At 41.0% G+C, this 25,415-nt stretch overlaps 1 protein-coding gene across 1 annotated transcript in view; it reads left to right on the top strand.

Moving 5' to 3' along the window:
• The window catches only part of TXNRD1 (thioredoxin reductase 1), a 70,690-nt gene extending 45,528 nt beyond the window's left edge, over positions 1-25,162 (top strand). Inside the window, exons 5-16 of the mRNA XM_020804425.3 lie at positions 1,553-1,625; positions 3,491-3,610; positions 4,419-4,564; positions 6,365-6,480; positions 7,451-7,676; positions 9,983-10,075; positions 12,266-12,342; positions 13,843-13,999; positions 14,970-15,077; positions 17,063-17,158; positions 19,370-19,504; positions 24,208-25,162. Of these exons, the coding sequence (XP_020660084.3) occupies positions 1,553-1,625; positions 3,491-3,610; positions 4,419-4,564; positions 6,365-6,480; positions 7,451-7,676; positions 9,983-10,075; positions 12,266-12,342; positions 13,843-13,999; positions 14,970-15,077; positions 17,063-17,158; positions 19,370-19,504; positions 24,208-24,270 (1,410 nt within the window). The 3' untranslated portion in view covers positions 24,271-25,162. The remainder of the gene's footprint in view (positions 1-1,552; positions 1,626-3,490; positions 3,611-4,418; positions 4,565-6,364; positions 6,481-7,450; positions 7,677-9,982; positions 10,076-12,265; positions 12,343-13,842; positions 14,000-14,969; positions 15,078-17,062; positions 17,159-19,369; positions 19,505-24,207) is intronic.
• Positions 25,163-25,415: the final 253 nt, after the last annotated feature.

A 25,415-nucleotide genomic window follows, 5' to 3' on the forward strand; every position in this document is an offset into this window, starting at 1 on the left:
TACATGGTGTGTTAACCTCAGTTTGGCAGATATACTATTTATAATCCTGTTTATGCATCTGCAAAGCTAAGGTTAATACTTTGTCTTATGAAGTGGACAATGTCCAAGAAAGCTTATGATGTAATAAGTACAGTATATTAAACTTCAAGATACATCAAGATTCTTTGTTTTGGCTGCATTATATTCTGAAAATAATTGTCACACGTCAGTTGTTTTTTGCTTGCTTGAATAGGAGCAAACACTGCTTGTTTAATTTGTCTCACTCCTGAGTAAGAGGTTTGAAAATGAGTCTCCAGAATAGTGGTGGGCAGCTAGCACCTCTAGGCTGCATGGAGCCCTTGACTTGATTTCCAAAGCCCTCTGCCAGCAGTCAGTTCAGGCTTTTGACCAAAGCAAACTGCCCTTAGAGGAAAAAGAGGCCGGGGAGACTGAGTCAGAGGATAAGGAAATGACCTGCCCTTCATCTTTGCTCACTGCTAGCATGCAGCTACTGGCAGATTATCCCCACCCCTTGTCCAAAAGTGGCCTCTGGTCCTCCCCCTCTGCTCTGGGAGAGGAAGTAACCGCTTAGCACCAGTTCAGATGGGCATTGTTTCCAACAGCACCAGGAACTGCTGGTTACTAAAGCAGAATGAAAGGGAGGTGTGGTTGAATGCATGTGTGCCAACGTAGGAAATCATCCCTGTAATTTGTAAATAAACAATTATCGTCTGTTACACTGTGATCAACATATAAACCAGGCACAGACAGTCTCAATGGGTTTGTAGGCCAAATTTATGCACACATAGCCCCCATTTTAAAAAGTAAAACAGAAAAATCCTATGTATTCGCAAAGGCTTTCACGGCCGGGATCTAATTGTTGTTGTGGGTTTTTCGGGCTCTTTGGCTGTGTTCTGAAGGTTGTTCTCTGTGGCCGGCATCTTCAGAGGACAGCACTCTGTGCTCTGGTGTAGTTGGCTTGCACAACAACCAGAAAAACCCTAGATCAGCATTTGTAGGTGCGAGTGGTGGTATTTTGGTGGTGGTGGGGGTTCCGGCAGTCTTGGAGACCCTCTAAGACCCTTAAGCAAAAACTGCCATGCATGGAAGCTCTCATACAAAAAACGGCCTTTTTTGGATAAAATTGGGGTGGACTTGGGGCCTGTAAGATGTCTGTGGGAAACCACTTGTTGCTCACTCCTGTTATATATAAACAGCTAGCTCAGTTACCAAGTGCTTATCTTTATGTAGCAAAATGATGGGGAAGAGGAAGGTCTGAATAGGTTGGGGGAAACTCAAAGAATAGCTAAAGTACAAAGAATTTTTATAAAAAGCTACAGGAGTGGAGAGATAAATCAACAGACAAATGAGCAGGCTCAGAATACATGGAAGGGCAATGAAATGAGGTATAGAAGAATGTGTGATAGTTTGGAATGCTGGAGAAGAATACATTTACTGTACTTGAAGTCCTACATTTGTTAGAGTGCAGTCATTTAAGAACAGTGGGCAAATATATACTGTCACAAGCAACTTCTGCCTTTCAAATATTTATCTTACTCTGTTCCACCTCCAGGAAGCGGCCAAACTTGGAAAGAAGGTCATGGTTCTGGATTTTGTGGTTCCAACTCCTTTGGGAACAAGATGGGGTAAGACAGTGACTCTCATCTTCCATTGTTCTGGGAAGCAGTTTTCCACGTAGGTTTGGGGTTTTCTGATGGGTTCAGACATTACGGTGCCTGTTACTTCAATGAAGCACTGTGCAAAGTAACACTTTAGGTTGTCCAACCCAAATCTACTGCCTTTATAACCTAAAGAATTATTTTGCACAGTGCCTACTTGACTGTCCCAGGAGGTGATGATGCTCATAAAAGGGAATTAGACAAACTTACAGGGGACAGTGATGTTACTGGATATTAATCATGAAATCTCAGGTTCAGAGTTGCATGTGGACTGCTCTTAAAAGTTCAGTCCCCCACCTAGCATCGACAGTGAGGAGTTTGGTAGCTGGAGTCCGAAATATCTTGAGGACCAAAGGTTCTCCATTCCAGAACCATAGGATCCTGGCCTCTCAACATCTGGCTAGTGAACAGACTGCCTATCATAGTCCTGGTTTATGTCATATCTGTGCCTGGGTGCAAAGGTTTGGGGTGCACAGTGTGTTCACCTTTATTTTGCTTCTATAGGCCCTTTGGTTGCAGATGTGGGCAAGTGAGTGTGTGAGCCCTCTTAGAGCCTCCTTTTTCCTGTTGAATGAATATGCATGTAATTTTTTTTTAAAAATCCCCCAAATAACCTGCTGTCATCTTAAAATTATTTTATATGTGCATAGATTTTATCCTTTCTGGTTACATCCATCCACAAATGCACACAAAATCTAAAATACAAATATAATATAAAATATAATATTAAAGTAATATAAAATATAATATAAAATAAAACCTTGATATCTGGCTGAGTGCCTCCTTCCAATTAGGTCTGCCCATCCAATAAGATTGTCACAGGCAGGGTGGCTGAGAGTTTTGACCCCAGAGAGAGGGCCAGAAAACAGCTACCAGAAATCGGACCTTCTCGGTGGTAGCTCCACAACTGTGGAATACCTTCTACCTGAAGTTCACCTGGCCCTGTCAATAAGTCCTTTTAAAAAGCTATTAAAAACATGGCTGTTTAGACAAGCCTTTCCTGATCAAATAACAGTCTGATGCAACAGTGCCTCTGATAAAGTAACTTTTAACATACCACCATGTTTTTATGCTATTAAATGTAATGCACTGTACTGTATTTTACTAGGTTTTCTACTGTATTTTATGGTATTTTGTTCTGCATTTTTAATTTATTGATGTCATCTTATTTTGTTCTGTTGTTTTCTGTTTAGTTGTTGTAAATTGCCCAGAGTGGCCTTGGCTGCCGGATGGGCAACAAACAAACAAACAAACAAACAAACAAACAAACAAACAACCACCTACCTACCTACCTACCTACCTACCTACCTACCTACCTACCTACCTACCTACCTACCTACCTACCTACCTACCTACCTACCTACCTACCTACCTACCTACCTACCTACCTTGGTGTCCAGGGTTGTGTTTTTGGGTGCATCTGCATTCTGCAGAAGAAGTCCCAAAGTAATAACACATACATCCTCTGGCTGTTGTGATGTTACGTTCTAATTTACTTACTCGTATAACAGGAGTTGCGTAACTTCCAGGCTGCCAGATGGTGTTGTTTAGCAACTCTCATCATCTTAGCCAAGAGGGCCAATAATGGAAGATACCTTGCGGTCCAGTCACATCTGAAGCGCTCCGCACCACCCATCCTAGTTTACAGATAGCAGTGTTTTCAGCAGGAGGTTCAGACATTGTCTTTTTAAAGATCTTCAAGAAGAATTCTGACTGCTAGCAATGATGTACAGAGGGCAGTTTTTATTGATTCCACACTTGTTTTATTGCATTGAATGGCTGGTTGATTATGTTCCCAAATGAAATTTAATAGTTTCCATTCTCTCTTACAGGGCTTGGGGGAACTTGTGTAAATGTAGGCTGCATACCTAAAAAGCTGATGCACCAGACAGCTTTACTTGGTCAAGCTATAAAAGATGCACCCAAATTTGGATGGCAGTTGGATGAAACTGGTAGGGTTATTTTTTTTTCACTTTTGCCATATATATGTTGTAGCTGGCTGGATAGCTCAGTGATTTAGGTATCTGACTGCAGAACCAGACATTGGGAGTTTGATTCCCCACTGTACTTTCTATGACTAGAGCCAGCCTATGTGAGCTTGGGCAAGCTGCACAGTCCCAAGGTAGACCCAGAGGAAGAGAAGAGTAAGCTGCTTCTGAGTATTCTGTACCTGGAAAACCCTGAAAAGGGTTGCCATAATTCAGAGTTGTCTTGATGGCACTTGATGATGATGATGATGATGATGATGATGATGATGATGATGTATATTGTGATGCTGTCTGGGGTTTGAATAGGGGAAAGAGGTAAGCAGAAAGAGCAGGATTCACAGGTTTCAGGCCCTGTTTTATATAGTCAGGGTAAAATTCAAAGAAGATGCATATTCTGAAAATATTATTGGTTACCTTTTGAATACTTTTAATAAAAAAGACATAAGTGCAGCGTACAAAACTGAAATGCACAGAGGCAATTATCAGATATATTTGTTCATAGCTAAGAGCTCAGCACAACAAATTTGAAGTCTGGTGTATACAAGAGCTTTCTTTAAAAGAATATAAAGACGTGGACTGTGTTTTCCCACACTATTATCTTTGCACCATCTCAGCAAAACTCCAGAATCTGTGGGGGGTTTAATTTACTTTTCAAAGAGGAGGAGTACAGTCGTGAGCATGTCTATTATTAGGTAACCTACTAATTGAAAAGAAGGTGCTGGGAAGCTAATGACACAGATGAAAGCCAGGTTCTCTTTCTTTTAATCCTCAGCCATAAAACACAGCTGGGAGTCTATGACAGAGGCAGTTCAGAATTATATTGGCTCCCTGAATTGGGGATACAGGGTGTCTCTCCGGGAGAACGGCGTCACGTACGAGAATGCTTATGGAGAATTTGTTGGTCCACACAGAATTAAGGTAATGGATCTTCCATTTGGTTTACTCTTTTTTTTACCTGAGCAGGTAATAAGTAGCCTGCAAATGTGCTTCAAACAAGAAGTTCTGGCTAAATCTGGCAGTTAAACCCCAGGGGTTATTCTAGACCAGAGATGGGTAATTTTAGGCTCTCTGGAAAATGTTGGACTACATCTCCTGTTATTTTTTCGCTGCTGCTCATGCTGCCTGAGGCTGGTGGGAGATGTAGTCCACCAGTGTTGGAAAGGCCACAAGCTGCCCAGCCCTGTTGTAGCTGGTTGTCTGGAATTATTGAAGGAGACAGCTTGCTTGCTGAAGAAGCAAGTGGAAGATCCTTATCTGTAGCTAACACTGTTGTGGCAGGTTTGAGCATGCAGGCATTCATCATGATACTGCACTTAGCCAATACCTGTCCTCAGGCGAGTCTTATTGGGATAGGTGGAGGAGAATTAGATGAATCAGGGGTGCCAAAGAGTAATGGCTTAGCTGGGCAGACATAGGAGGAGTTCTAGGATTTTCTGCATGAGGATGCTTTAGTACTCTTTCTTGGGTTACCAGCCTGCTTAAACATTGAACAACAGGAATGGGAAGTTATTTTGGGAGCGGCATCAAGATACCTCAGAGCACCCCACAGGCTAGATTGCTGCACCCCCTTACATCTGGACTGAAATGCCGAAAAGAGTTTGTCCACTTCCTGCTCACATCAGAAACCAGCTTACATCACTGGGTCCAAGGTTAGGTACCAAGAGGAGGTTTTTATAGGAGCAAAGTATTGTCTAGCAGAAAGGCACCCTAAAGGTCATTGAGTCAACCCCCTGCCAAAGTGGTAAATACACAGCTAAGGCATTCCTGACACAAGGCCATCCGTCTTGTTTAAAAACCTCCAATGAAGGAGAGGCCACCAACTTCTGAGGGAGTCAGTTCCATGGCTGAACAGCCTTTACGGTCAAGAAATTCTTCCTAATGTGGAGCTGAAATCTCCTTCCATGTAATTTGGATCCGTTACTTCAGGATGTACCTTTTAGAGCTACAGAAAACAAAGCATACTCCATCTCCCACATTACAGCTCTTCAAACATTTCAACATGGCTGTCATACTGTATACAGTAGTCTCTCAGTCTTCTCTTCTCCAGGCTAAATGTACCGAGCTTCCTCAGTCATTTTTCACAGAGTGTGGTTGAGAGACCTCCTCCCATCCTGGTCACCCTCTTCTGGACATGTTCCAGCTTGTCAATATCTTAAGCAGTGATGCACTCCTTCTGCCTGTGCTTTGGCCAGGAACCCTAGTCTACCTCATTAGGTCCCTAGCTGAGCTTCACTATCTCAGCTCTGGCTAGGGACCTAGCTTCAGTCTTTTATTTCTGAGGAGTGACACACTCTTGACCAATGGGTCCAAAAGCCAACAGAGTCCCTGAGACCCAACCAGGTCCTCTGTGCCCTAGCTGAGGTCAGGACAGGGAACCCCTGTTGTGTCTGCTAAAGAAATAACAGCTACTCCTTCCTACCTTCTCTTTAAACCATGTGATGTTTCCTAAAACAATGGGGGATGCAAGCCTTTTTAAAAGGCTGCTTTAGCCTCATAGGCTGAAGATTTCTCACCCTTGTACAGAAGGGTATAGTTGCTGAGGTTCCTTATAGGGAGGTTTCATTTCATACTTGGAAGTTAAGTGTTAATGGTGCAGCCAGATCCATTAGCAGCAAATTCATACTCCGGATGGAGATAAATGTGATAAAGAGAAATGCCTTTCCTGCTCTAAGCTTAGAATACAAATTAACTAACTATGCACTGGGATTTTGTTTACAGACAAGAAATAATAAAGGGGTAGAGAAGTTTTACACCGCTGAAAGATTTCTGATTGCCACAGGAGAAAGGCCCCGCTATTTGGGCATACCTGGAGACAAAGAGTATTGCATTACCAGGTAAGTGAGTTTTGTACCTCCAATATGGATTAGAACCTTACTGTAAATGGGGGCACTCACAGTCCACTAACAAGCTCTCCAGTGACAAAACAATTTTTAGAAAGGGCCTAGAGAAGCAGCAGTTTTTTGCATAAATTCATAATTTTGTATCAATTAAAAGCCAAACCTCTTTTAGACAAGGGGTGGGGATAATCTGCCAGTAGCTTCTGGTTTTAATTTTTCTAAAAATGTCTGGACTTTTTCGAGAATTCCTCTCTAGTGCTCACCATAATTTTTGGATTCAAACATACCACCTCAGGCCCATTGAAAAGTTGCTCATCCTGATAACTTCTTGTGACAGATCAGGAAAGATGTTCTCCTGTTCTAGGATGCCTCCCCTGTTTTCTGCTACATTGGATGGTACCATGTTGAGAGTAGCAGTGGAGTATTTGTCTTCCATTAGAACTACAAAAATGGAGATGCTTGATCAGGACCAGAGGCTTTGAAGGAGTCTCATCTGTTATTTCATATATTGATATCCTGATTTTCCTTTGGCAGGCACAAGGCAGCACGTATGGCTCTCTTTCCATCACTGTACTCTCAAAATAACCTTTTGAGATAGGTTAGGGTGAGAGTGGGTGGCCGGACCAGAGAATAATATTCACAGATTTTAGTTGAGAGACCTTCTCCCATCCTGGTCACCCTCTTCTGGATATGTTCCAGCTTGTCAATATCTTTCTTAAACAGTGGTTCACTCCTGCCAGCCCCATTTCTTGACTGGTCACCTCAGCTGCAGAGGAAAAAGGATGGCATTCACTGGCTGCATAGACCTGTATACCAGTGTCTTGGTGGAGTCTTGCATCTGAAATGGCAATAAGCCTGTGGTCTTGGCTGTTGCTTCATCTTCTAGTTGAATGGATAGTTAAAGGCATGTGTTTCCCATTTGTGTGTGAGTGCTTGCTTATTAATATCTGTATATATTATTTTCCAGTGATGATCTTTTCTCCTTGCCCTATTGCCCGGGAAAGACATTGGTGGTTGGAGCTTCCTATGTAGCCCTTGAGTGCGCAGGATTTCTAGCTGGCCTTGGCTTAGATGTAACAGTCATGGTGCGCTCCATCCTCCTGAGAGGCTTTGATCAGGATATGGCGAACAAAGTAGGAGCACACATGGAAGAACATGGGATCAAGTTCATTCGAAAATATGTCCCCAGCAAGGTAACCCGTTTTAAAGCACACACACTCACAAACACACCAGTGAACATGTAACTTCAACATTCATTGCTACTGGTAGGGAATCCATGCTGGATAAAGAGAGTATGTATGTGCATGTGTCTGTGTATGAGAGGGAGAAATAATTACATTTCCTGTAATGATTAATGCATCATTATTTCCCAATAGCACGATAATAGTTTTTCAGTTTCAATGAAGCATTAAGCCAATGCATTGCACAGGCGTTCAGATATTCAAAGAGCAGAATGTTAAATAAAGCAGCTTCCTCCTCTGTTTGCTCCGAGTTCACCAGGCAGTGAGAAAGAAACAAAAGCCAAAACAAAAATCTAATTGAGCCTGGCTAACTCTCACTGAGCAAGTGTACTTTCTCTTAATAAACAATACAAGATTTATTGTAATAGAACAAAATGGAAATCACAGCACGTTGTGCTTGTTCCTTGTGCTTAAATTGGGTCCATTGCTTGATTAAGGAGAGCTTTACTTGAGCAACATTTAAGTCCATTTGCTGCCTACCCTTTCTGCTGTCTTTGCTCTTATAACATGCAGTATATTCCCCACAATAGAAGGGATCTTCACAGAATCTTTAAAAAGGGTGAGAAGGACTAGAAATGCATGTACATGAACATATCTATATAACGTGGCTCTGGATAGCAGGCTACATTTTGAAATGTGAAATGGGACTGTAGCAGGATGGTGGAAAGCCTCTGAGAGAAGTCCCATGGAATGACTGGACTTCTGTCAGCTCTTGAAAAAAAAAAACCTGCTATTTTGCACTGTGTTTTCCAGCATTCTCAGCCATCATAGCCACTGGAATTCTAGAATGTGTAGTCCTCCAAAATAATGTTTCCAAACACTGTCTTTCCCATGTGTTTTGCTGTTGGGAAAGGCGATGATAGGATTTGCTGGACTTACTGGCCCGTACCCTGAATTTATGATGCTGTGGCATGTCCCCTACCTGACCCAGGTCCTTTTCTAATTAAGATGGGAGGTTCTGTGACTTAGGAATTTCCTCCAAGGTGGTCCTTCTGGTTGAAGAATTGAGGAACCTGTGGCCCTTCAGATGTTGCTTGTGGCTGGTGTTAATGGGAATTGTAGTCCAGCAATATGTGCAGGAGTATCCTCAGTGTGGTGCGGTGGATAGAGTGATGGACTAGGACTCAAGACACCAGGTTCAGTTCTCTGCTCAGCCTTGGATGCCGGCTGGGGGCCAGGGTTAGAACTGGCGAAAGCACTCATTAAATATCTGTGTAGCAGGAAGTACCAGTTGACTTACCAGCCAAGAAAGTCACCTGTCCTGACCAAAATGGTGTTGTAGATTATACCCCTTCCTGCTACAAAGCTGTTAAAGGAGCAGGCATTCATTTAAGCCAGTGGTTCTTAACCTTTGGTACTCAGATGTTTTTGAACTGCAACTCCCAGAAACCCCAGCCAGCACAGTTGGTGGTGAAGGCTTCTGGGAGTTGCACTTCAAAACTCCTGAGTAACCCAAGGTTAAGAACCAGTGATTTAAGCGATGGATTAGTACTTTGAGGAGGTTAAATGCTTTTTGTCCTCTCAGAATGGCACTTCCATTTGTTAATATGGTCTACATTTCCACAGTTATTCAAAGAGCACAGCTTCTCTCACTCTTCGTTGGATGTGTGTTGGAATTTGAATGATGTTAGATAAATCAGTGGTGGAGGCCGCAACTTTACTTCCACTCCATTCATTTCCTGCACAGTGATCGTGTGGAAGAGCTGTCCTAAAAATGACTTACTGATTTATTTTATTTATTTATTTTATTTATTTATTTTATTTATATCCCACCTATCTAGTCACTTAAGACCACTCTAGGCGGCTTACAGCAAAAGCAAGACTTTGCGCTCCACATCCAAACTAACGCTGAGGACCTCTTTAACTGTCACTGCCTCAGCAAAGAAGCCATGTCACATGTATCTGTCATTCTTCTTCCTTGGAGATAACATTGCTGTTTCTAATGTCATTTAAGAGCCAATTCTAAAAATTCTCTGAGCACATGGAAAGCTTTTCTTTTGTCTTTTTGGTTAATCTGTACTAACTGTGAAGGTCTTCCCCATTCACAAATAAACAGGGTAGGGTGCAATCGTTAACATTTAACAGGGAGCTTCTAATTTTAATAGCCCCCTCATCAGAACTGGTTTTACCATTGGACAGAGTCTGGCACCTCACCTCCGTCAACAAATCTTAGTTCTCATGAAAGGGCACTAAGTCATTGTGCATTGATTGTCATGCTTCTTTCACATGAAGGTAATAACATTTTCAAAATCCTGTAGATTGAACAGGTTCAGGAAGGAACTCCTGGCGTCTTAAGAGTCACAGCTCATTCTACAGAGAATGCTGGGGTATTTCAGGAAGAATACAATACAGTAAGCAATTTGTGTTGGACCTTTTTGTATTAATGAAATGGCTTTGAAGGATTTATATGCTCTGTTTTTCCCTGTATAAGTATGGCTGTCCATGACTACAATTATTTTGAAGAAAATGTGATGCGCATGGAGTAGACCATGCCTTGGTACAGTTATCCTGATGATCACAGTTACTGCAAATACAGTGGTGCCTCCCAAGACGAGCTCCCCGTTCAACGATGAAATCGCGTTACGACAAACTTTTTGCGATCGCAAAAGCGATCGCTTTATGATGGTTTCAATGGGGGAATTTCGCTTTGTGATGATCAGTTCCCTGCTTCGGGAACCGATTATCGCAAATGACGATTTTCGGCCAGCTGATCAGCAGTTTCAAAATGGCCGCTGGGGAAAAAATGGCTCCCCGCTCTTTTCTGGGACGGATTCCTTGCTGCACGGGCAGCGAAAATGGCCGCGTCATGGAGGCTCTTCGCTGGACAGTGAGTTTCAAGCCCATAGGAACGCATTAATCGGGTTTTAATGTGTTTCTATGGGCTTTTTTATTTCGCATTACGACATTTTCATTCTACAGCGATTTCGCTGGAACAAATTAACATCGTAATGTGAGGCACCACTATAAATACGTAAACAATTTCCCCATAGATTTGCAGTGCTGTGTCGCTATTACTTGCATGTCAGTATTATGTAAACAAGCTTTCTATAATACTTCCTTTTACAGTTTAATTCGTATGGCAGACCTAGGGTCTTCTAATAGTTATCCTAATGCAATAATTAACACAAAGTACCATAGAAGGATTGAGTTGGAAGGGAACTATCAGATTGCTGAGTCCTGCCCAATGCACGAATCCAAATCAAAACAAATCTGACAGATGGTTGTCTTATTTTCATAAAGAGAAAACATCAGATCAAGAACATATTATAAGGTTCTTGTTCTGACATTTAAAGCATTACATTTCTCTTGCTCTAGCTATTTAGCAGATCTTGTGGGGTGGCATATTCCTCGTAGGAGGATTTGATCTGCGGATTCTGGTCTCTTGTCCCTCGGACCAAGGTGGCTAATTCCAGATTTAGAGCATTTTCTCATCTGGTCCCATAGGGGTTGACCATCAAAATAAGCAATTAATGGGATAGAATTACTTTACTTTAATATTATACTGTTTTTATAGTTATTTGATTGTTGATATTGTATTAATTGTTTGTTGTATGTTTTATCATTGTAATTATGTTATGGTTGTATTTTAACTGTTTTTACTATTGAAATGCGCTCTGGTATAGAGATTATTATTATTATTATTATTATTATTATTATTATTATTATTATTATTATTATTATTATTATTATTATTATTATTATTATTATTATTATTATTATTATTATTATTATTATATTCACGAAGGCTTTCACGGCCGGGATCTAATGGTTGTTGTGGGTTTTTCAGGCTCTTTGGCTGTGTTCTGAAGGTTGTTCTTCCTAATGTTTCGCCAGTCTTATATATTGGAACCACAAAATGAAGCATCCACACCAGAATCAAAGAACATGAGAGACACTGCAGACTAAAACAACCAGAAAAATCTGCAGTAGCTGAACATGCCCTAAACCAAACTGGACATGAAATTCTATTTCAAAATACCAAAATACTGGACGACACCAGCAATCATTACGTCAGACTGCACAGGGAAGCCATTGAAATCCACAAGCACCAGCAGAACTTCAACAAAAAAGAGGAAAGTTTGAAACTCAACAAAACTTGGCTCCCAGTTATCAAAAATACAGTGTGCAAAAGGTCAACGAACTCTACCCAGCCACAAGGACCAGAAATCACTACACACAAAAGACCAGCTAATGACACCCATCAACCACAGTGACAGATAATCTCTACTTCTTATCACAACAGTACACTCACAACAAGACACACTAATCACCCATCTACAGAAAAAGACAAAAGCCCATCTCACAGCCATAAATACTCCACTCCCAAGCCAACTACATTAGAGCACAGAGTGCTGTCCTCTGAAGATACCGGCCACAGAGACTGGCGAAACATTAGGAAGAACAACCGTCAGAACATGGCCAAAGAGCCCGAAAAACCCACAACAACCATCATCATCATCATTAAACAAATGTGTTTTTAAAAGATCTGCTTCAGCTGCCAGGAGAGAAATGACTAACTCAGAAATCCTTACATTCTACAGGTGTTGCTAGCTATAGGAAGGGATGCCTGCACAAGAACGATTGGCTTGGAGAAAGTTGGAGTGAAGCTCAATGAAAAGTAAGGCTAAATTTCTTGACTGTTTAATTACTGCACCTGTGTGGTTTGTGTTTTTGCAACATCAATCTCATAGACATAAAGGATTTAATTTGTCAGGCAGATATAAATTTCTGTTCCTGTGCATTTCTGTTTCACTAAGGAGGAGTATCTTAATAAACAGCTAGTCATTACCAAACATGCCAAAAGGGCAAACTATGCAATAATTAAAATGCTAATGATTAACATTCCAGCAATTAAGGCTTCTGCATGATCTCACTCTTCCTGTTGTAAGGGACAGAGAAAAATTACTTTCTTTATATTGGTTGCTGCTGTGAAATTCAGCCTTTCTATTCCATTCTTTTCCCGGTTGTAATGGAGAGGAGACTCCTGTCCTTTTAGTAGTTGCATAAAAGACTGAATTTGAAAAATGCAGCTTTTCTTGTCATAGCATTGCAGAGATGAGGTGTTTCTGACTTTGCTGATATCTCACCTGTGCAGCTGTTACAGACACAGAGGTCCTACTATACTGCACCTCATAATTTCTAGAGATCATAGCTCTTTTAATGTACATTGCTACATTTCACATAGTATTTTGCAGACTAGTAACGTGACAGCCATCTAGGTACTGAATGCTATACTGGTTGAAGCTTCTTAGTTGTCTTGAAGGGTAATTTAGAGTGAATTATAGTAGTCTAGGGAGAAAATTTTTAGACCAAGGACAGATGTTAAAACACTGAGCTGGCCACAACTCCCACCTGTTTGTTCCTCCAAGGGAAGCATTTGGTCTAATAAGACACCCAAGGTCTTTACATGGTTCGTAAAGGGGATCTTTACTCCATTAACCATTACATAGGTGGCAGCTGAATGTATCAGTTGCAGAGCAATCAGCATCTGGAATTAGTTTCTGATTGCTGAGCTTCAGCCACTTGACTGTGGCCTTGGGACAATGATTAAGGATTGTAATGGCTGCCTCCATTTTTTTGGTTATTAGGAGATATAACTAGGTATCATCAGCATATTGAAAAAGAGCACAGTTTCCCAGGTAAAAATGATTCACTATAATTCAGTTGTCAAGGCAGTGAGCAACACACTCTTGAACCCACATACCAAACACAAAATGTGTGTGTTCATGAAGTGAAGCCAAGCCATTGAGGCCAACGATGTCTCTAATCGCAATGATGCCTTTAATGACACATACACAAAAATGGCATTCTGATGAAATCAGGATGAGGCTGCAGAAACCCACCATGGACCTATTTATATACACATGTGGTAGCAGGAAATCTGTGGTAAAAACTTCTAGGACTGAGGCCAGGGTGTGGCAGGTCTAAACATCCAAGCTCTGATGGTAGGAAAAACCCAGTTATCTCTCCCCTCACTATCTGTATTGTGGTCTCTAGTTTAGAAAACATAATTTTGACAAAATGCTGAGACTTTTAGTCCACACTCTGTAATACCGCCTCTCATTTCTCTCCCCTCATGTCTCCCTCTCTCCTCCCTCTATATTAAATCATCTTATAGAACAGGGAAAATCCCTGTCAATGATGTGGAGCAAACAAATGTGCCTTATATCTATGCCATTGGAGATGTTTTGGAAGGCAAACTAGAGCTCACACCAGTGGCAATTCAGGCGGGTAGATTGCTGGCTCGGAGGCTGTATGGCGGAGCAAAAACAAAGGTAAGCTGGCAGTTGCTATTGGGGTTGCCAAATTTGGTCAAAGAAAAACAATTGCTAAATTAAATCTGCATAGAAGTAAAGGGGATGATTCTAAAGTGGGGTATAGCTCTCATAATCCCATAGCCAATGACCAGTGGCCAAGATTTTTAGAATATTTTGGAGCTGTAGTCTGAAAATGTACATTTTCCATGGTTGTGCAGGTGATTTTGAGCAGGTGTCATCTTACATCACTCTTCCACAGCCTGGGAAGGTGTTTCAGACAGCTAGCATGGCCAGTGGTGAGGGCTAATGAGAGTTGTCCTCCAAAAAATTTAGATGGGCCCAGGTTGGGAAAGCTTATCTGACAGGAATATTTCTTCCTGTGTATTAGAAGAGGGAAGAACTGTTTTAAGGTTTCTCTCTGTCCTGTTACTAGGCACCATAAAATGTATCAGAACATATGTTTAAAAACATGACATCCTTGATTGCCCTGTTAATCAAGAGAATTTTTGAATTAGTGGAGAGGATGTATTTTAAAAATGATGTGTTTCTGTCACTTAATGTGAATAGTCAATAGGGCCGATGCAGTTTCCCTCTCATTCCATATTTGGTTGTATCTGATGGCAGAATATCAAGTACTGTAATTGCTACCCAGACAAAATAGTGCAAGCTACTGCCTTAACCCGGCACACATGGATGGATGTTGTGTTGGGCCAATGAAACTTTGTGTTTTCATGAGTAGGGATGAGTGTCACCACCATCTCTGTCTCCATCAGTTGGAGGCCAGCTGTATCTGCAGTAGAGACCTTCTTCAACTCATGTTGGCTGGCCTTCCCATATAGAATCCACCATGTGAGATAGCTGAATACGGAATAGGGTTTCTGTGAAATGTTAAATCTGTTCTTTTTTTAAAAAATAAAAAAAATAAAAATAGAAATTGTTCACGTTCTGAGGACTGTGACCCTTACAGAATAATATCTTTCTTTGACAGTGTGACTATGTGAACGTTCCTACCACAGTATTCACTCCTCTGGAATATGGTGCCTGTGGTTACTCTGAAGAAAAAGCAATAGAGATATTTGGGGACAGAAATATTGAGGTATTTGTTTACAATTAAAATGGGATCTCTGAAGACTCTGATTTTCCTTTGGCACCTCAGATCTTAATCTTGAATTTTAGCAATTTGCCATGATGTTGGGAGGGGGGAGGCTTTCCTCAAGATTTGGTTTGCAGTTATGTGTCATATGATGGTTGCGTTTAACCTTGGTGTTCTTATCAGCAAACCTGTCTCGAAGGGAGATTTGCAGGGGTCTAAGAATCTATGGGGATAATTTCATTCAGAGACAGATATTTTGCTAATTGCTGGAAGCAATGGCCAGATTCTCTTCCGAGTCTACCTCCATTTTGGAGACGCTTGCCACTTACCAGTAACCACTAGTACAGGTTTCTCTTTCCTGTGCATAGCACCTGTAGCTGTACTAGTCCTTATCATTATTTGATTGTGCAATGAATAGGAGTGATGCTACGGTGCATTCTTCCTTTCTTTGAAAACACAGACTAGCTTTAACAGTCGTGGTAGGGGTGCTCTGGTGGCTCAAGATGTTGGGAGGGAGAGTCCCTCTGCTTCTTGCCTCAAGTGGCAGGAGAACTCAGTGTTTAGAACAAGCATACAATATTTTGGTAGAAATAATGTAGTGACAGGGAGTTCCTTTTGAGGTGTTTCTCTTGCCCCTTTCTTGTTACTCTTTGGAGCTAAATAGTGCTTTCTTAAGGTATCTTGAGGAGATTATTAAGTGTTTTAAAGCCATTTTCTAATTTGTAAAAACAGAATTTAAAAAACTAAAGTCACCAGAAAAAAAGCAAAAATTGTAGTGTAACAAGGAATATAATGCATAAATGAAATATGGAAGTTTTATTATTAATGACCACAAGTTACTTTTTGAGGGGTAGCCATGAGTTCCATAATGATTTACTTTTAAAGACAAAATTTCAAGCGCTGTAGAATCACAGTTCAGGATGAAGATAACCAGAGTTGCATTTTCCAAAGTCTGGCCACTGGAGCTGTGTCGGGTTTCAATGGGGAGAGTCAACGAAACCACATTGCTTTGTGCATTTGTACCATTAGATGGTGGTGTCAATAGTTGGTTGTCATCTGATCCTAGTAGGAATAGTAGTCGAGTCTGGAGGTTCCCACAAGAGTCTCTTGGTATTTGGATTATGGCATTTAATGCAGCAGCCTTGTTTATGCTAAAGAGGTCTCGGTTTAGTCAGTGCTGTATGTCACCTCAAGTTCTGTGATACGAGATACAATGAAAGCTGTGTAATATGTTAATGTACAAAGAATGGGAGCACTCCTGTGTTCTTTGGAGAGGCCTTGCTGTGCCACCAGTGGTCATCATTCACAAGTTAAAGATGAAAGTAACACCTTATTTTAAATCTTGGCCTTTTAAAAAGTATTTGTATGAGTTACTTTGGCTTAATTACCACCACTTTATGCTTCATGTTTCTACTTAACTGTATTACTTGTTGAAATATATATTTTAACAGTTTGTGTACCTCTCAGAAAAACTATTGTCAATAGTCAGTTGAAAAGTGAAATAGGTACAGTGGTGCCTCGCTTGACGATGTTAATTCATTTCAGCAAAATCGCTGTAGAGCGATAACGTCATCAAACAAAATAAGAAAAAAAACCATTGAAACGCATTCAGTGCATTCCAATGGGCTGAATACCTGCTCGTCCAGCGAAGATCCTCCATACGGCAGCCATTTTCAGTGCCTGTAAAGCGAGGAATCCGTCCTAGAAAACAGCGGGGGGCCGTTTTCTTCAGCCGGTGACCATTTTGAAACCCGACAATCAGCTGTTTGCTGATTGTCGTAAAGCGAAAATCGGTTCCTGAAGGAGGGAATCGATCATCGCACAGCGAAAAAAACCCAAAAGCGATCACAAAAACATCAACGTAAAGTGGATTTGTCATAGAGCGGGGTAATCATCCAGCGGGGCACGACTGTATTTAGATATTTATGTGGCTGCTTTCCAGAAAGTGAGGATGCACCAACACTCAAATGTCACTGTTGCATTCCTAGGTTTATCACAGTTACTTCTGGCCGCTGGAATGGACTGTCCCATCCCGGGATAACAATAAATGCTATGCAAAGATAATTTGCTGCATTCCCGATAAGGTAATTGTAACTTTCAGCAAATGCCTTGCTGTTCTCAGAGTCAAGTCATATGTGAGCGGAGAAATGATTTTTTTCCCTTTTCCTTTTGGCTAATATTCCTTCTGTATGAATTACAACATACCCCACTTAAATTACATCCCTCAGTGTGGGAAATCCAGGATGCAGTACCATCTTCCTGTAATGCTTCACTTGGATTTAGATTTCCTTCTGCCCTGCAGCAGAAGGAAGTGTGATCTGGAAAGTATTAGCTCGCTAGAAACCACCCGTCCAATTCTAAATCATACTGTTAATTGGTATTTTTGTAACGGTGTAATAATAGCTTAGCTAAACTTTGCAGACATTAAGTAGTAACCTTAAAAAAAATTCTGGAGATAATATCAGTTCAGCAAGTGTCCATGTTTCTTCTTTTAAATCTCGTAATAATGGCTGGAATCCACAGAAATGGTGGGAAAGAAAACAGACTCTTAAAATAGACTGAACATTCGATGGTTCTCTCAAAAGTAATTTGTAATAGGGCAGAGAAGGTCAAAGTAAAGAGCCCCACCTTGTTTCTTTTGATTCAAGCCATGACTTCAAAATTTATTATTTTAATCCTATTTTTAAAAATCATGTTGGTGCACTGTTGTGTTTTGCAGCATTTCTCTCGAATTAGAAATGGAAGCATTCATTTCTGGTTATAGAATTGTGCCGAACCAGAAGGCAATAAGGTATGGGATACTGGGCAGTCTGTGTTCAGTATCCCATACTGAGTGCTGCTTTCAAGATGGAGCACTGGTTTTTTTTATCCCTTACCCCACCCTACCTCCAGAAATAAATAAATAAATAAATAAATAAATAAATAAATAAATAAGCAAGCAAGCAAGCAAGCAAGCAAGCAAGCAAGCAAGCAAGCAAGCAAGCAAGCAAGCAAGCAAGCACTAAGCACAGGAGATCAGTAGCATTAATTTGCCCAAGTCTTTCAGAGGGATCCAATAGGGTTTTCAATGTAAACAAGATATTTGAGGAGTGTTTTTACCAGTCCCACCTTCCCCAGTGAGTTTCCATAGCAGAGCTGGGCACTAAACCCAGGTCTTCAGAGTTGTGGTCCATTACTCTACAGCTACTCTATCCACTACAGCACACTGAGCACCCACTTAGATGTGAATTATACTGCAATGGTTCCTACAAATAATAATTTACTCATTGATAAAGAAATGCTCCTGTTTGAGTTGATGAGGTTGCTCATGGCCTTTTGCTGCCCAAGACAAAGAAACATTGGGGCTTACTTCTGAGTAGGCATACATTGTTTGTGGTTTGAATCCATTCCAGTATTAAGCACAGTGACGCAGAATCAAGTGATGGGCTTTTGGGTTGATTAAGGCAATGCAACACCAAACCATAATGAGTCTAAGACTAGGAATTGCACATTTCATTTTCCCAATCCAGTGTTGTGTTGTGATGACAGACTAAGACTCTGGAGAACAAGGTTCTAATACCCACTTGGCCATTGAAACTCACTGGGGCTGTGAAACTGGTAAAACCACTCCTTATGTACCTCGCTTACCTTGAAAGCTCTATTAGGTCAATAGAATTTGATTTTGACTTGACAACACATAACTAACTAAATGAATCATCTTGTGCATAACAGTTCCTTCCTCACTGTCTTGATTTAGCAGAAGCCATTTAGGGCAAACTAGCAAACATTAACAGACAATGGTTTGTGTTTTCCTCAAAGCATAAGGAGAGAGAGGAAGCCAATATGGTAGAGTGAGTGAAAGTCTACCAGGGTTTGCTCACATAAAATCGAATGCTGGGTTTGCACTACATTTGACATACCTCACTGTCGTTTTTGCTAACCCAGAGTTGTAGGATCCTTTAGAGGCAAAGGTTAGCTGAACTCAGTGCTTTTTCAAAAAGTAGTTTTACTTTTTTGTCAATATTACATCTGACTCCTATTTTGTGCACAAAATAAATCTGAGAGTGGTAGATAGGTTAAGCTAGAAGTTCTATAGTTAGGTCATGAAATGCTTATCCTTCCATAATTCTCTTGTATCCTCAAGCATCAGAATGAGTCTCAGGTGGATTAAAATGTGTCCCTTGTGCTGATATCTAATTAAGAAAAACTGAACTGGAAAGAGAGATGTGACCATTTCTTTAGGAAAAGCTGATCTTTAGATAAATCTGAAAGAAGTAATTGTTTCAAGCCACCTGAATTGGTCTCCTGTTCCTTAGGAGCGCGTCATTGGTTTCCATGTGCTGGGTCCAAATGCTGGAGAAATTACACAGGGCTTTGCAGCAGCCATAAAGTGTGGAATCACAAAAGAACTACTAGACAGTACAATAGGGATTCATCCAGTCTGTGCAGAGGTGCGTATGTGGTATTGGTTTACAAAATGGTGTGAAGACTGTGATCATAGATTTATTTTCTTGGGTTATCTAAATGAAGTGACTTTCTTTTCCAAATAGTTGTAATTTGTGCATTGATTTCTGAATTCCTGTCACAATATTAAAACAGAGCTGAATTAAGTCAAAGGCATGCTAGATGCTTAGATCGAAATCTTATTGATATTCCACAGACATAAGAGCATTCACAGAAATGCATTCTCTTTGTCCCATGCTGTGTCTGAGTGCATCACCAGTGATATGATGAATTGTGAAACAGGGAGACGATTGGGGACATGGTGGGCATTCCAGGAAACAGCTGTAGTTCCTTGTGCAGGTGCCTTCACTCCATTACTTAGGGCAACAGGATTTTTGTCCTTTGATACATACTGTCATTTAACTTCTTTTCATCTCAAGTCCTGGTCCAGGAGTGAATAGTTGTGGCTCATCATGAGTCCCAAAGCAGACAAGACCCTCACTGTCTTTTCTTCACCTCTTCTGCTCCCCAGGAGCCTAGCTGTGAGAATAAAAAAAAGACACTGTTCCATAGCTTCCAGTGTTTCCCTGCCAGCAGCAGTGAAGAAACAGATATCTCGGAAGTAAATGCTGTGGGCATTCCGCCTACCCCTAGCAATCCCTAGACATCTCATTGGGGAGGGAGTAAAGACTTGAGAAATATTAGAACTCAGTAAACTGCCTTTATGCCGAGTCAGACCATCGGTGCATCTAGCCCAGTATTGTCAACTCTGAATCGTAGGGGACCTCCACCATTTTGAGAAAGGGTCTTTCCTAGCCTTACTTGAGACTGACACTCTGATTCTGCCATCCACTGAGGAACAGCCTCCTCAGTACAGCACTTGGTGTCCCATGGTAGTCTCCTAATCACATGCTAAACAGGCCCCACCCTGCTTAAAGGTAAAGGTTCCCCTTGACATTTAGTCCAGTTGTGTCTGACTCTAGGGCATGGTGCTCATCCTTGTCTCCAAGCCGTAGAGTCAGCATTTGTCCATAGACACTTTCCATGGTCATGTGGCCAGTGCGATTAGACATGGAATGCTGTTACCTTCCCACCGTGGTGGTACCTATTTATCTACTCGCATTTACATGCTTTCAAACTGCTAAGTTGGCAGGAGCTGGGACAAGCAATGGGATCTCACTCTGTCACATGGATTTGATCTTACGACTGCTGGTCTTCTGACCTTGCAGCACAGAGGCTTCTGCGGTTTAACCCGCAGCGCCACCACATCCATCCTGCTTAGCCTTTCATAATTAGGCAAGGCTTTGGGTTCAGCATGGATGTGTTGGCATAGACTATTTTGGGAAGAGAGGACCTTCCCTGTCTCGGTGTGCTGAAGTGAGGGCAGTCCACTGTACACACTGCAGGTTTTTATGGGAGTAGTCCAAGGTGGTGAACCTTCCACAAAAATAGCTTCAGCACCTTGGATAGCTCCTTCAAAGCTAAAGCTGGAACATGAAGTGGATTACTACTCCTCTGAAATTGGAATCACCAGCTGCCCTGCCCTTTGGGACTGAAAGAGCTTGAGTTTGTGCACTGCTGTCATGGCCAGGTCCCAATGATTTATGTTGTTTAGAAACTCAGTAACGAAAAGCTAAAAAAAGAAAAGCAATTTGTCAAACCAGTTCTCAAATGAAATTTTGTTAAGAGTTTTGATACTAGCTTTTACCGTTCTCTTCAAATGCTCCCATAAACCTTGAGCCATCAAAGAAGATTCTCATTTCCTCATAAGCCCTGCAATGCAACAAGAACAGGATATTTGCATATATGTTCCACCCTTATCTTTCCATGACATTTGAATGCATGGATTAGGTGGAATTTTTTTGAGACTTGCATAAGCAACTGACATCACAGCATTGTACTTGAGATATTTTTGTTTACAGTGGATATGCATTTATGATGCTCCTTGCAAAGAACCTTCAGTGTTGTTTGTATGGCTAACATGTGCAGATACTCTTTTCTGTTCTGTTTATTCTCCCTCAGAGGTTACTTTGATGCCAGCTAATTACTGTCACTTTGAACCATTTAGACTGAAGTGGATTTGATTTCCTGTAATCCTCCTACCTTTAGTCATATATCTGCAAAACAAAGCTAGCAGTTGTTCAATAACCCTTAACTAACGGCAGCTTAACCACATTTCCTGTAATTTGCTCTTCCATTTCCTGTCTCAGCTTGAAATTAAAAACCATATCAAGGGCAAAAGGTTTTTTTGCTGCACCTGTGAAGGCCATTCGTAGCCAGCAAAAGAGCTGTCATTGCTCAGAACGTCTGGTCTATAAGATTTTGTAGGAATTAGGCAGCATCATATAACCCATTATGATGTACTGCTGCCAAGAGACGGGTGTGCAACTGTTACAAAGCTTGGAAAAAATCATTTTCTTTACATTAAAACTGCTAGAAGTTCCAGACAGTTAAGCCAATGGTTATGGCTATTTTTGACATGGATCAGAAATGTTCTACCAGCCTCTGGCTCTCATGAGTCTGATTAAAAGAAAAGTACCAAGGATGCTTCAAGCTTGAAGTCAAGCTAGACATGGGCATGCTTTCAGTTCTCTGCTGGAAATTTTATTTCCTGGCGCCATTTTCACCATTTTCACCATCCAAAGGTAAAGTCCCTTCCCCACAGTATGTACTGCTTCTCCCTGTGACACCTGCACATGGATGGTCACATGTGATCGTTGCTCATACCCTGTTCCATTGCTTTTTAGCTGCAACTTCCCAACCCATGTGTATAACCTCAATAATACAGCCCATACACATGTTGATGAGGTGGCTGATGGCTACAGGTTCACAGGATTATAAGTTTAAGCTTTACAGGATCTATCCAGCATCTTATCATCATCATCTCAGAACTTTAGAGCTGTATGGGACCCTATGGATCATCAAGTCTGGCCCTTGTCAAAAGACACAGTGGGGAACTGAACCCCCAACCTCTGACTCTCTAGCCAGAGACCTAAACCACTGAGCTATTAGCAACCTGTAAAATCCAGGCTAAAAGAGAGGATTCATCAGTTGCCAAATGTTGAAAATGGAACCAGAGCAGCATTTCTGAAAACTAAAAACTATAACCACTGTTATAGTTTTTTGGACCTTAATTTCAGTAGAACATATTCAGGACCAAGAGCATTTGGGTTTTTTGGTTTTGAATTTAGTAAATTTTCATCATCCCACCAAGCAAACAATCTCCAACCCACATGCCCATAGCAGCTCACTAATTATTATTATTATTATTATTATTATTATTATTATTATTATTATTATTATTATTATTATTAGTAGTAGTAGTAGTAGTAGTAGTAGTAGTAGTAGTAGTAGTAGTAGTAGTAGTAGTAGTAGTAGTAGTAGTAGCAGTAGCAGTAGCAGTAGCAGTAGCAGTAGCAGTAGCAGTAGCAGTAGCAGTAGCAGTAGCAGTAGCAGCATGAGCATTATTATTATTATTATTATTATTATTAGTAGTAGTAGTAGTAGTAGTAGTAGTGGTGGTGGTGGTGGTGGTGGTGGTGTTGGTGTTGGTGTTGGTGTTTTATTTATTTATTTATTTATTTATTTATTTATTTATTTATTTATTTATTTATTTATTTATTTATTTATTTATTTATTTATTTATTTAATATCCTGCCTATCTGGTCAGGTCAGGACCACTCTAGGCGGCTAATTCTCTACAAACTGAAGATTGCCTGTTCAGAGCCACCAACCCCTACTACATATGTGTGCAGACACATACCTCCTTACACTTTCCCAGAATCTTGAGTGCATAAAGATAAGAGGCCCTGAATCAGAGAAGGACACATTATTTCATCTTAGTTGTTTGTTTTCTGGAGTATATGTCAGAAACTTTGTAATGAGGGCAAAACAACAGAACCCCTGTGTGATAAAAGGAATGAATATGTCTTATCAATAACACAGAGGCTGAAATCCTGTAGTATACCTAATGCTGTGTAAGGCTATGATCTCATGTATTAGACCAGTGGTTCTCAACCTTGGATAACACAGGTATTTTTGGACTGCAGTTCCCAGAAGCCCTCACCACCAGCTGTGCTGGCCAAGGTTTCTTGGAGTTGCAGTCCAAGAACATCTGGGTTGCCCAAGGTTGGAAACCATTGTATTAGAGCAGCAGAATTTCAGCCAATGTGTGGAACAAGCGTTAAAAGTGGGGTCTGTTTTTGATCTTGGCTTATCCCAAACCACAGATGCAAGCTTTATGTGTTTATCGAGAAATTCTTGGAATTGCATGCCATCTCATGTAATTTAGAAATGGTCTACACCAGTGGTTCTTAACCTTTGTTACTCGGATGCTTTTGAACTGCAACTCCCAGAAACCCAGTCAGGACAGCTGGTGGTGAAGGCTTCTGGGAGTTGCAGTCCAAAACTCCTGAGTAACCCAAGGTTAAGAACCAGTGGTCTACACTAAAAGTGCAATTTTTAGTGGTCAGTTCTGCAAACCGACACTTGTCCAGAACCACATCTCAGCCAATGAGTGGGAGGATATTTATATGAACATTTTTAGCCTGCCCTTTATCACACTATCTCAGGACTGGTTATAAAGCTGTATAAAACAATTTTAAAAAATAATATATTTATCAATTTAAAGTCAATTGATGAAGATCTGTTCAGTTAAAAGTCCTTCCCAGCTTGAACGTAACATTGTTTCTTCACATGGTTCCTTTTTTAGATATTCACCACATTGTCTGTGACAAAGCGCTCAGGTGGAGATATCCTGCAATCTGGATGCTGAGGTTAAGCCCACCCACTGTTTGCTGTTGCCAGAGACTGGCTTTCATCACTATCACCAGGTGGTTCCTAAAAACCAGAAGGGAAGCAGCTAACAAGCAAGCAATAGTGACAACATCAATGAACATCTGCTTTCTTCAACAAGTCATTCCCAACAGGGGGGATGTATAATGTTGAGAACTGCAAGGTTACTAGTGATGATTGAGTGGCAACTGATGCAACAGTGGGACAAGCCCATATCAAGATGTTGCTTGACAAGGCATCGAAGATGCTTCTATGAAGTTGCAGCCTTAAACCAGGATTTTCTGGTAGGCAGCGATGGAAGAATTGCTCGGCACAGCTTGAGAGAGACTTAGCCGTTTTCTTGTCTTGGAATGAAGAGATTCCTTCCCTTTCATTATATGTCAATTTTCTCAGATTGTTGTTATGGGACATTTCCAAGTGTACTTCTGTAGGGGGACCACATAGTCTTCCCAGACTTCTAAGGGAATGAAAGAACAAGCATTCGGTGGAGTGATTCTGTTCTTTGCAGATAGTCCTAAGCATCGATGTTCTGTGACTTATCTTTCTTATTTTATCCAGAACTGGAGATCATTATGGTTCCTCAAACTCCATAAATAAAAAAGAGCATAATCTTTAGAGACAGTCTCATACAGCTGCAATGTCAGCGGCATTGTTGTGTTATTCTTCAAGTGAATTCCTCTCCCCATTACAGATAACCTTCTGTAAATTATTTATATAACTGAATGTAAGATATATACAGTATATATTGAATTACTCTGTAAACATTTTGCTGAGTATTCCTCATGTTCATAAATTTTGTCTACACCTGACCAAAAAAAGTGAGTAAACTGTTTCCTCTCTGTATCAGAAACCAATATAATAGTTTTTTACAATCTGCTATATCTCATTTTGGGTGGCGCTGCGGGCTAAATCACAGAAGCCTTTGTGCTGCAGGGTCAGAAGACGAGCAGTCGTAAGATCGAATCCACGCGACGGAATGAGCTCCTGTCATTCTGTCCCAGCTCCTCGCCAACCTAGCAGTTCGAAAGCATGCAAATGCAAGTAGATAAATAGGAACCACCTTGGTGGAATGTAAACAGCGTTCCGGGTCTAAGTCGCGCTGGCCACATGACAACGGAAATTGTC

Source organism: Pogona vitticeps, chromosome 5 (assembly GCF_051106095.1).
Source record: "Pogona vitticeps strain Pit_001003342236 chromosome 5, PviZW2.1, whole genome shotgun sequence".
NCBI classification, from domain to species: domain Eukaryota; kingdom Metazoa; phylum Chordata; class Lepidosauria; order Squamata; family Agamidae; genus Pogona; species Pogona vitticeps.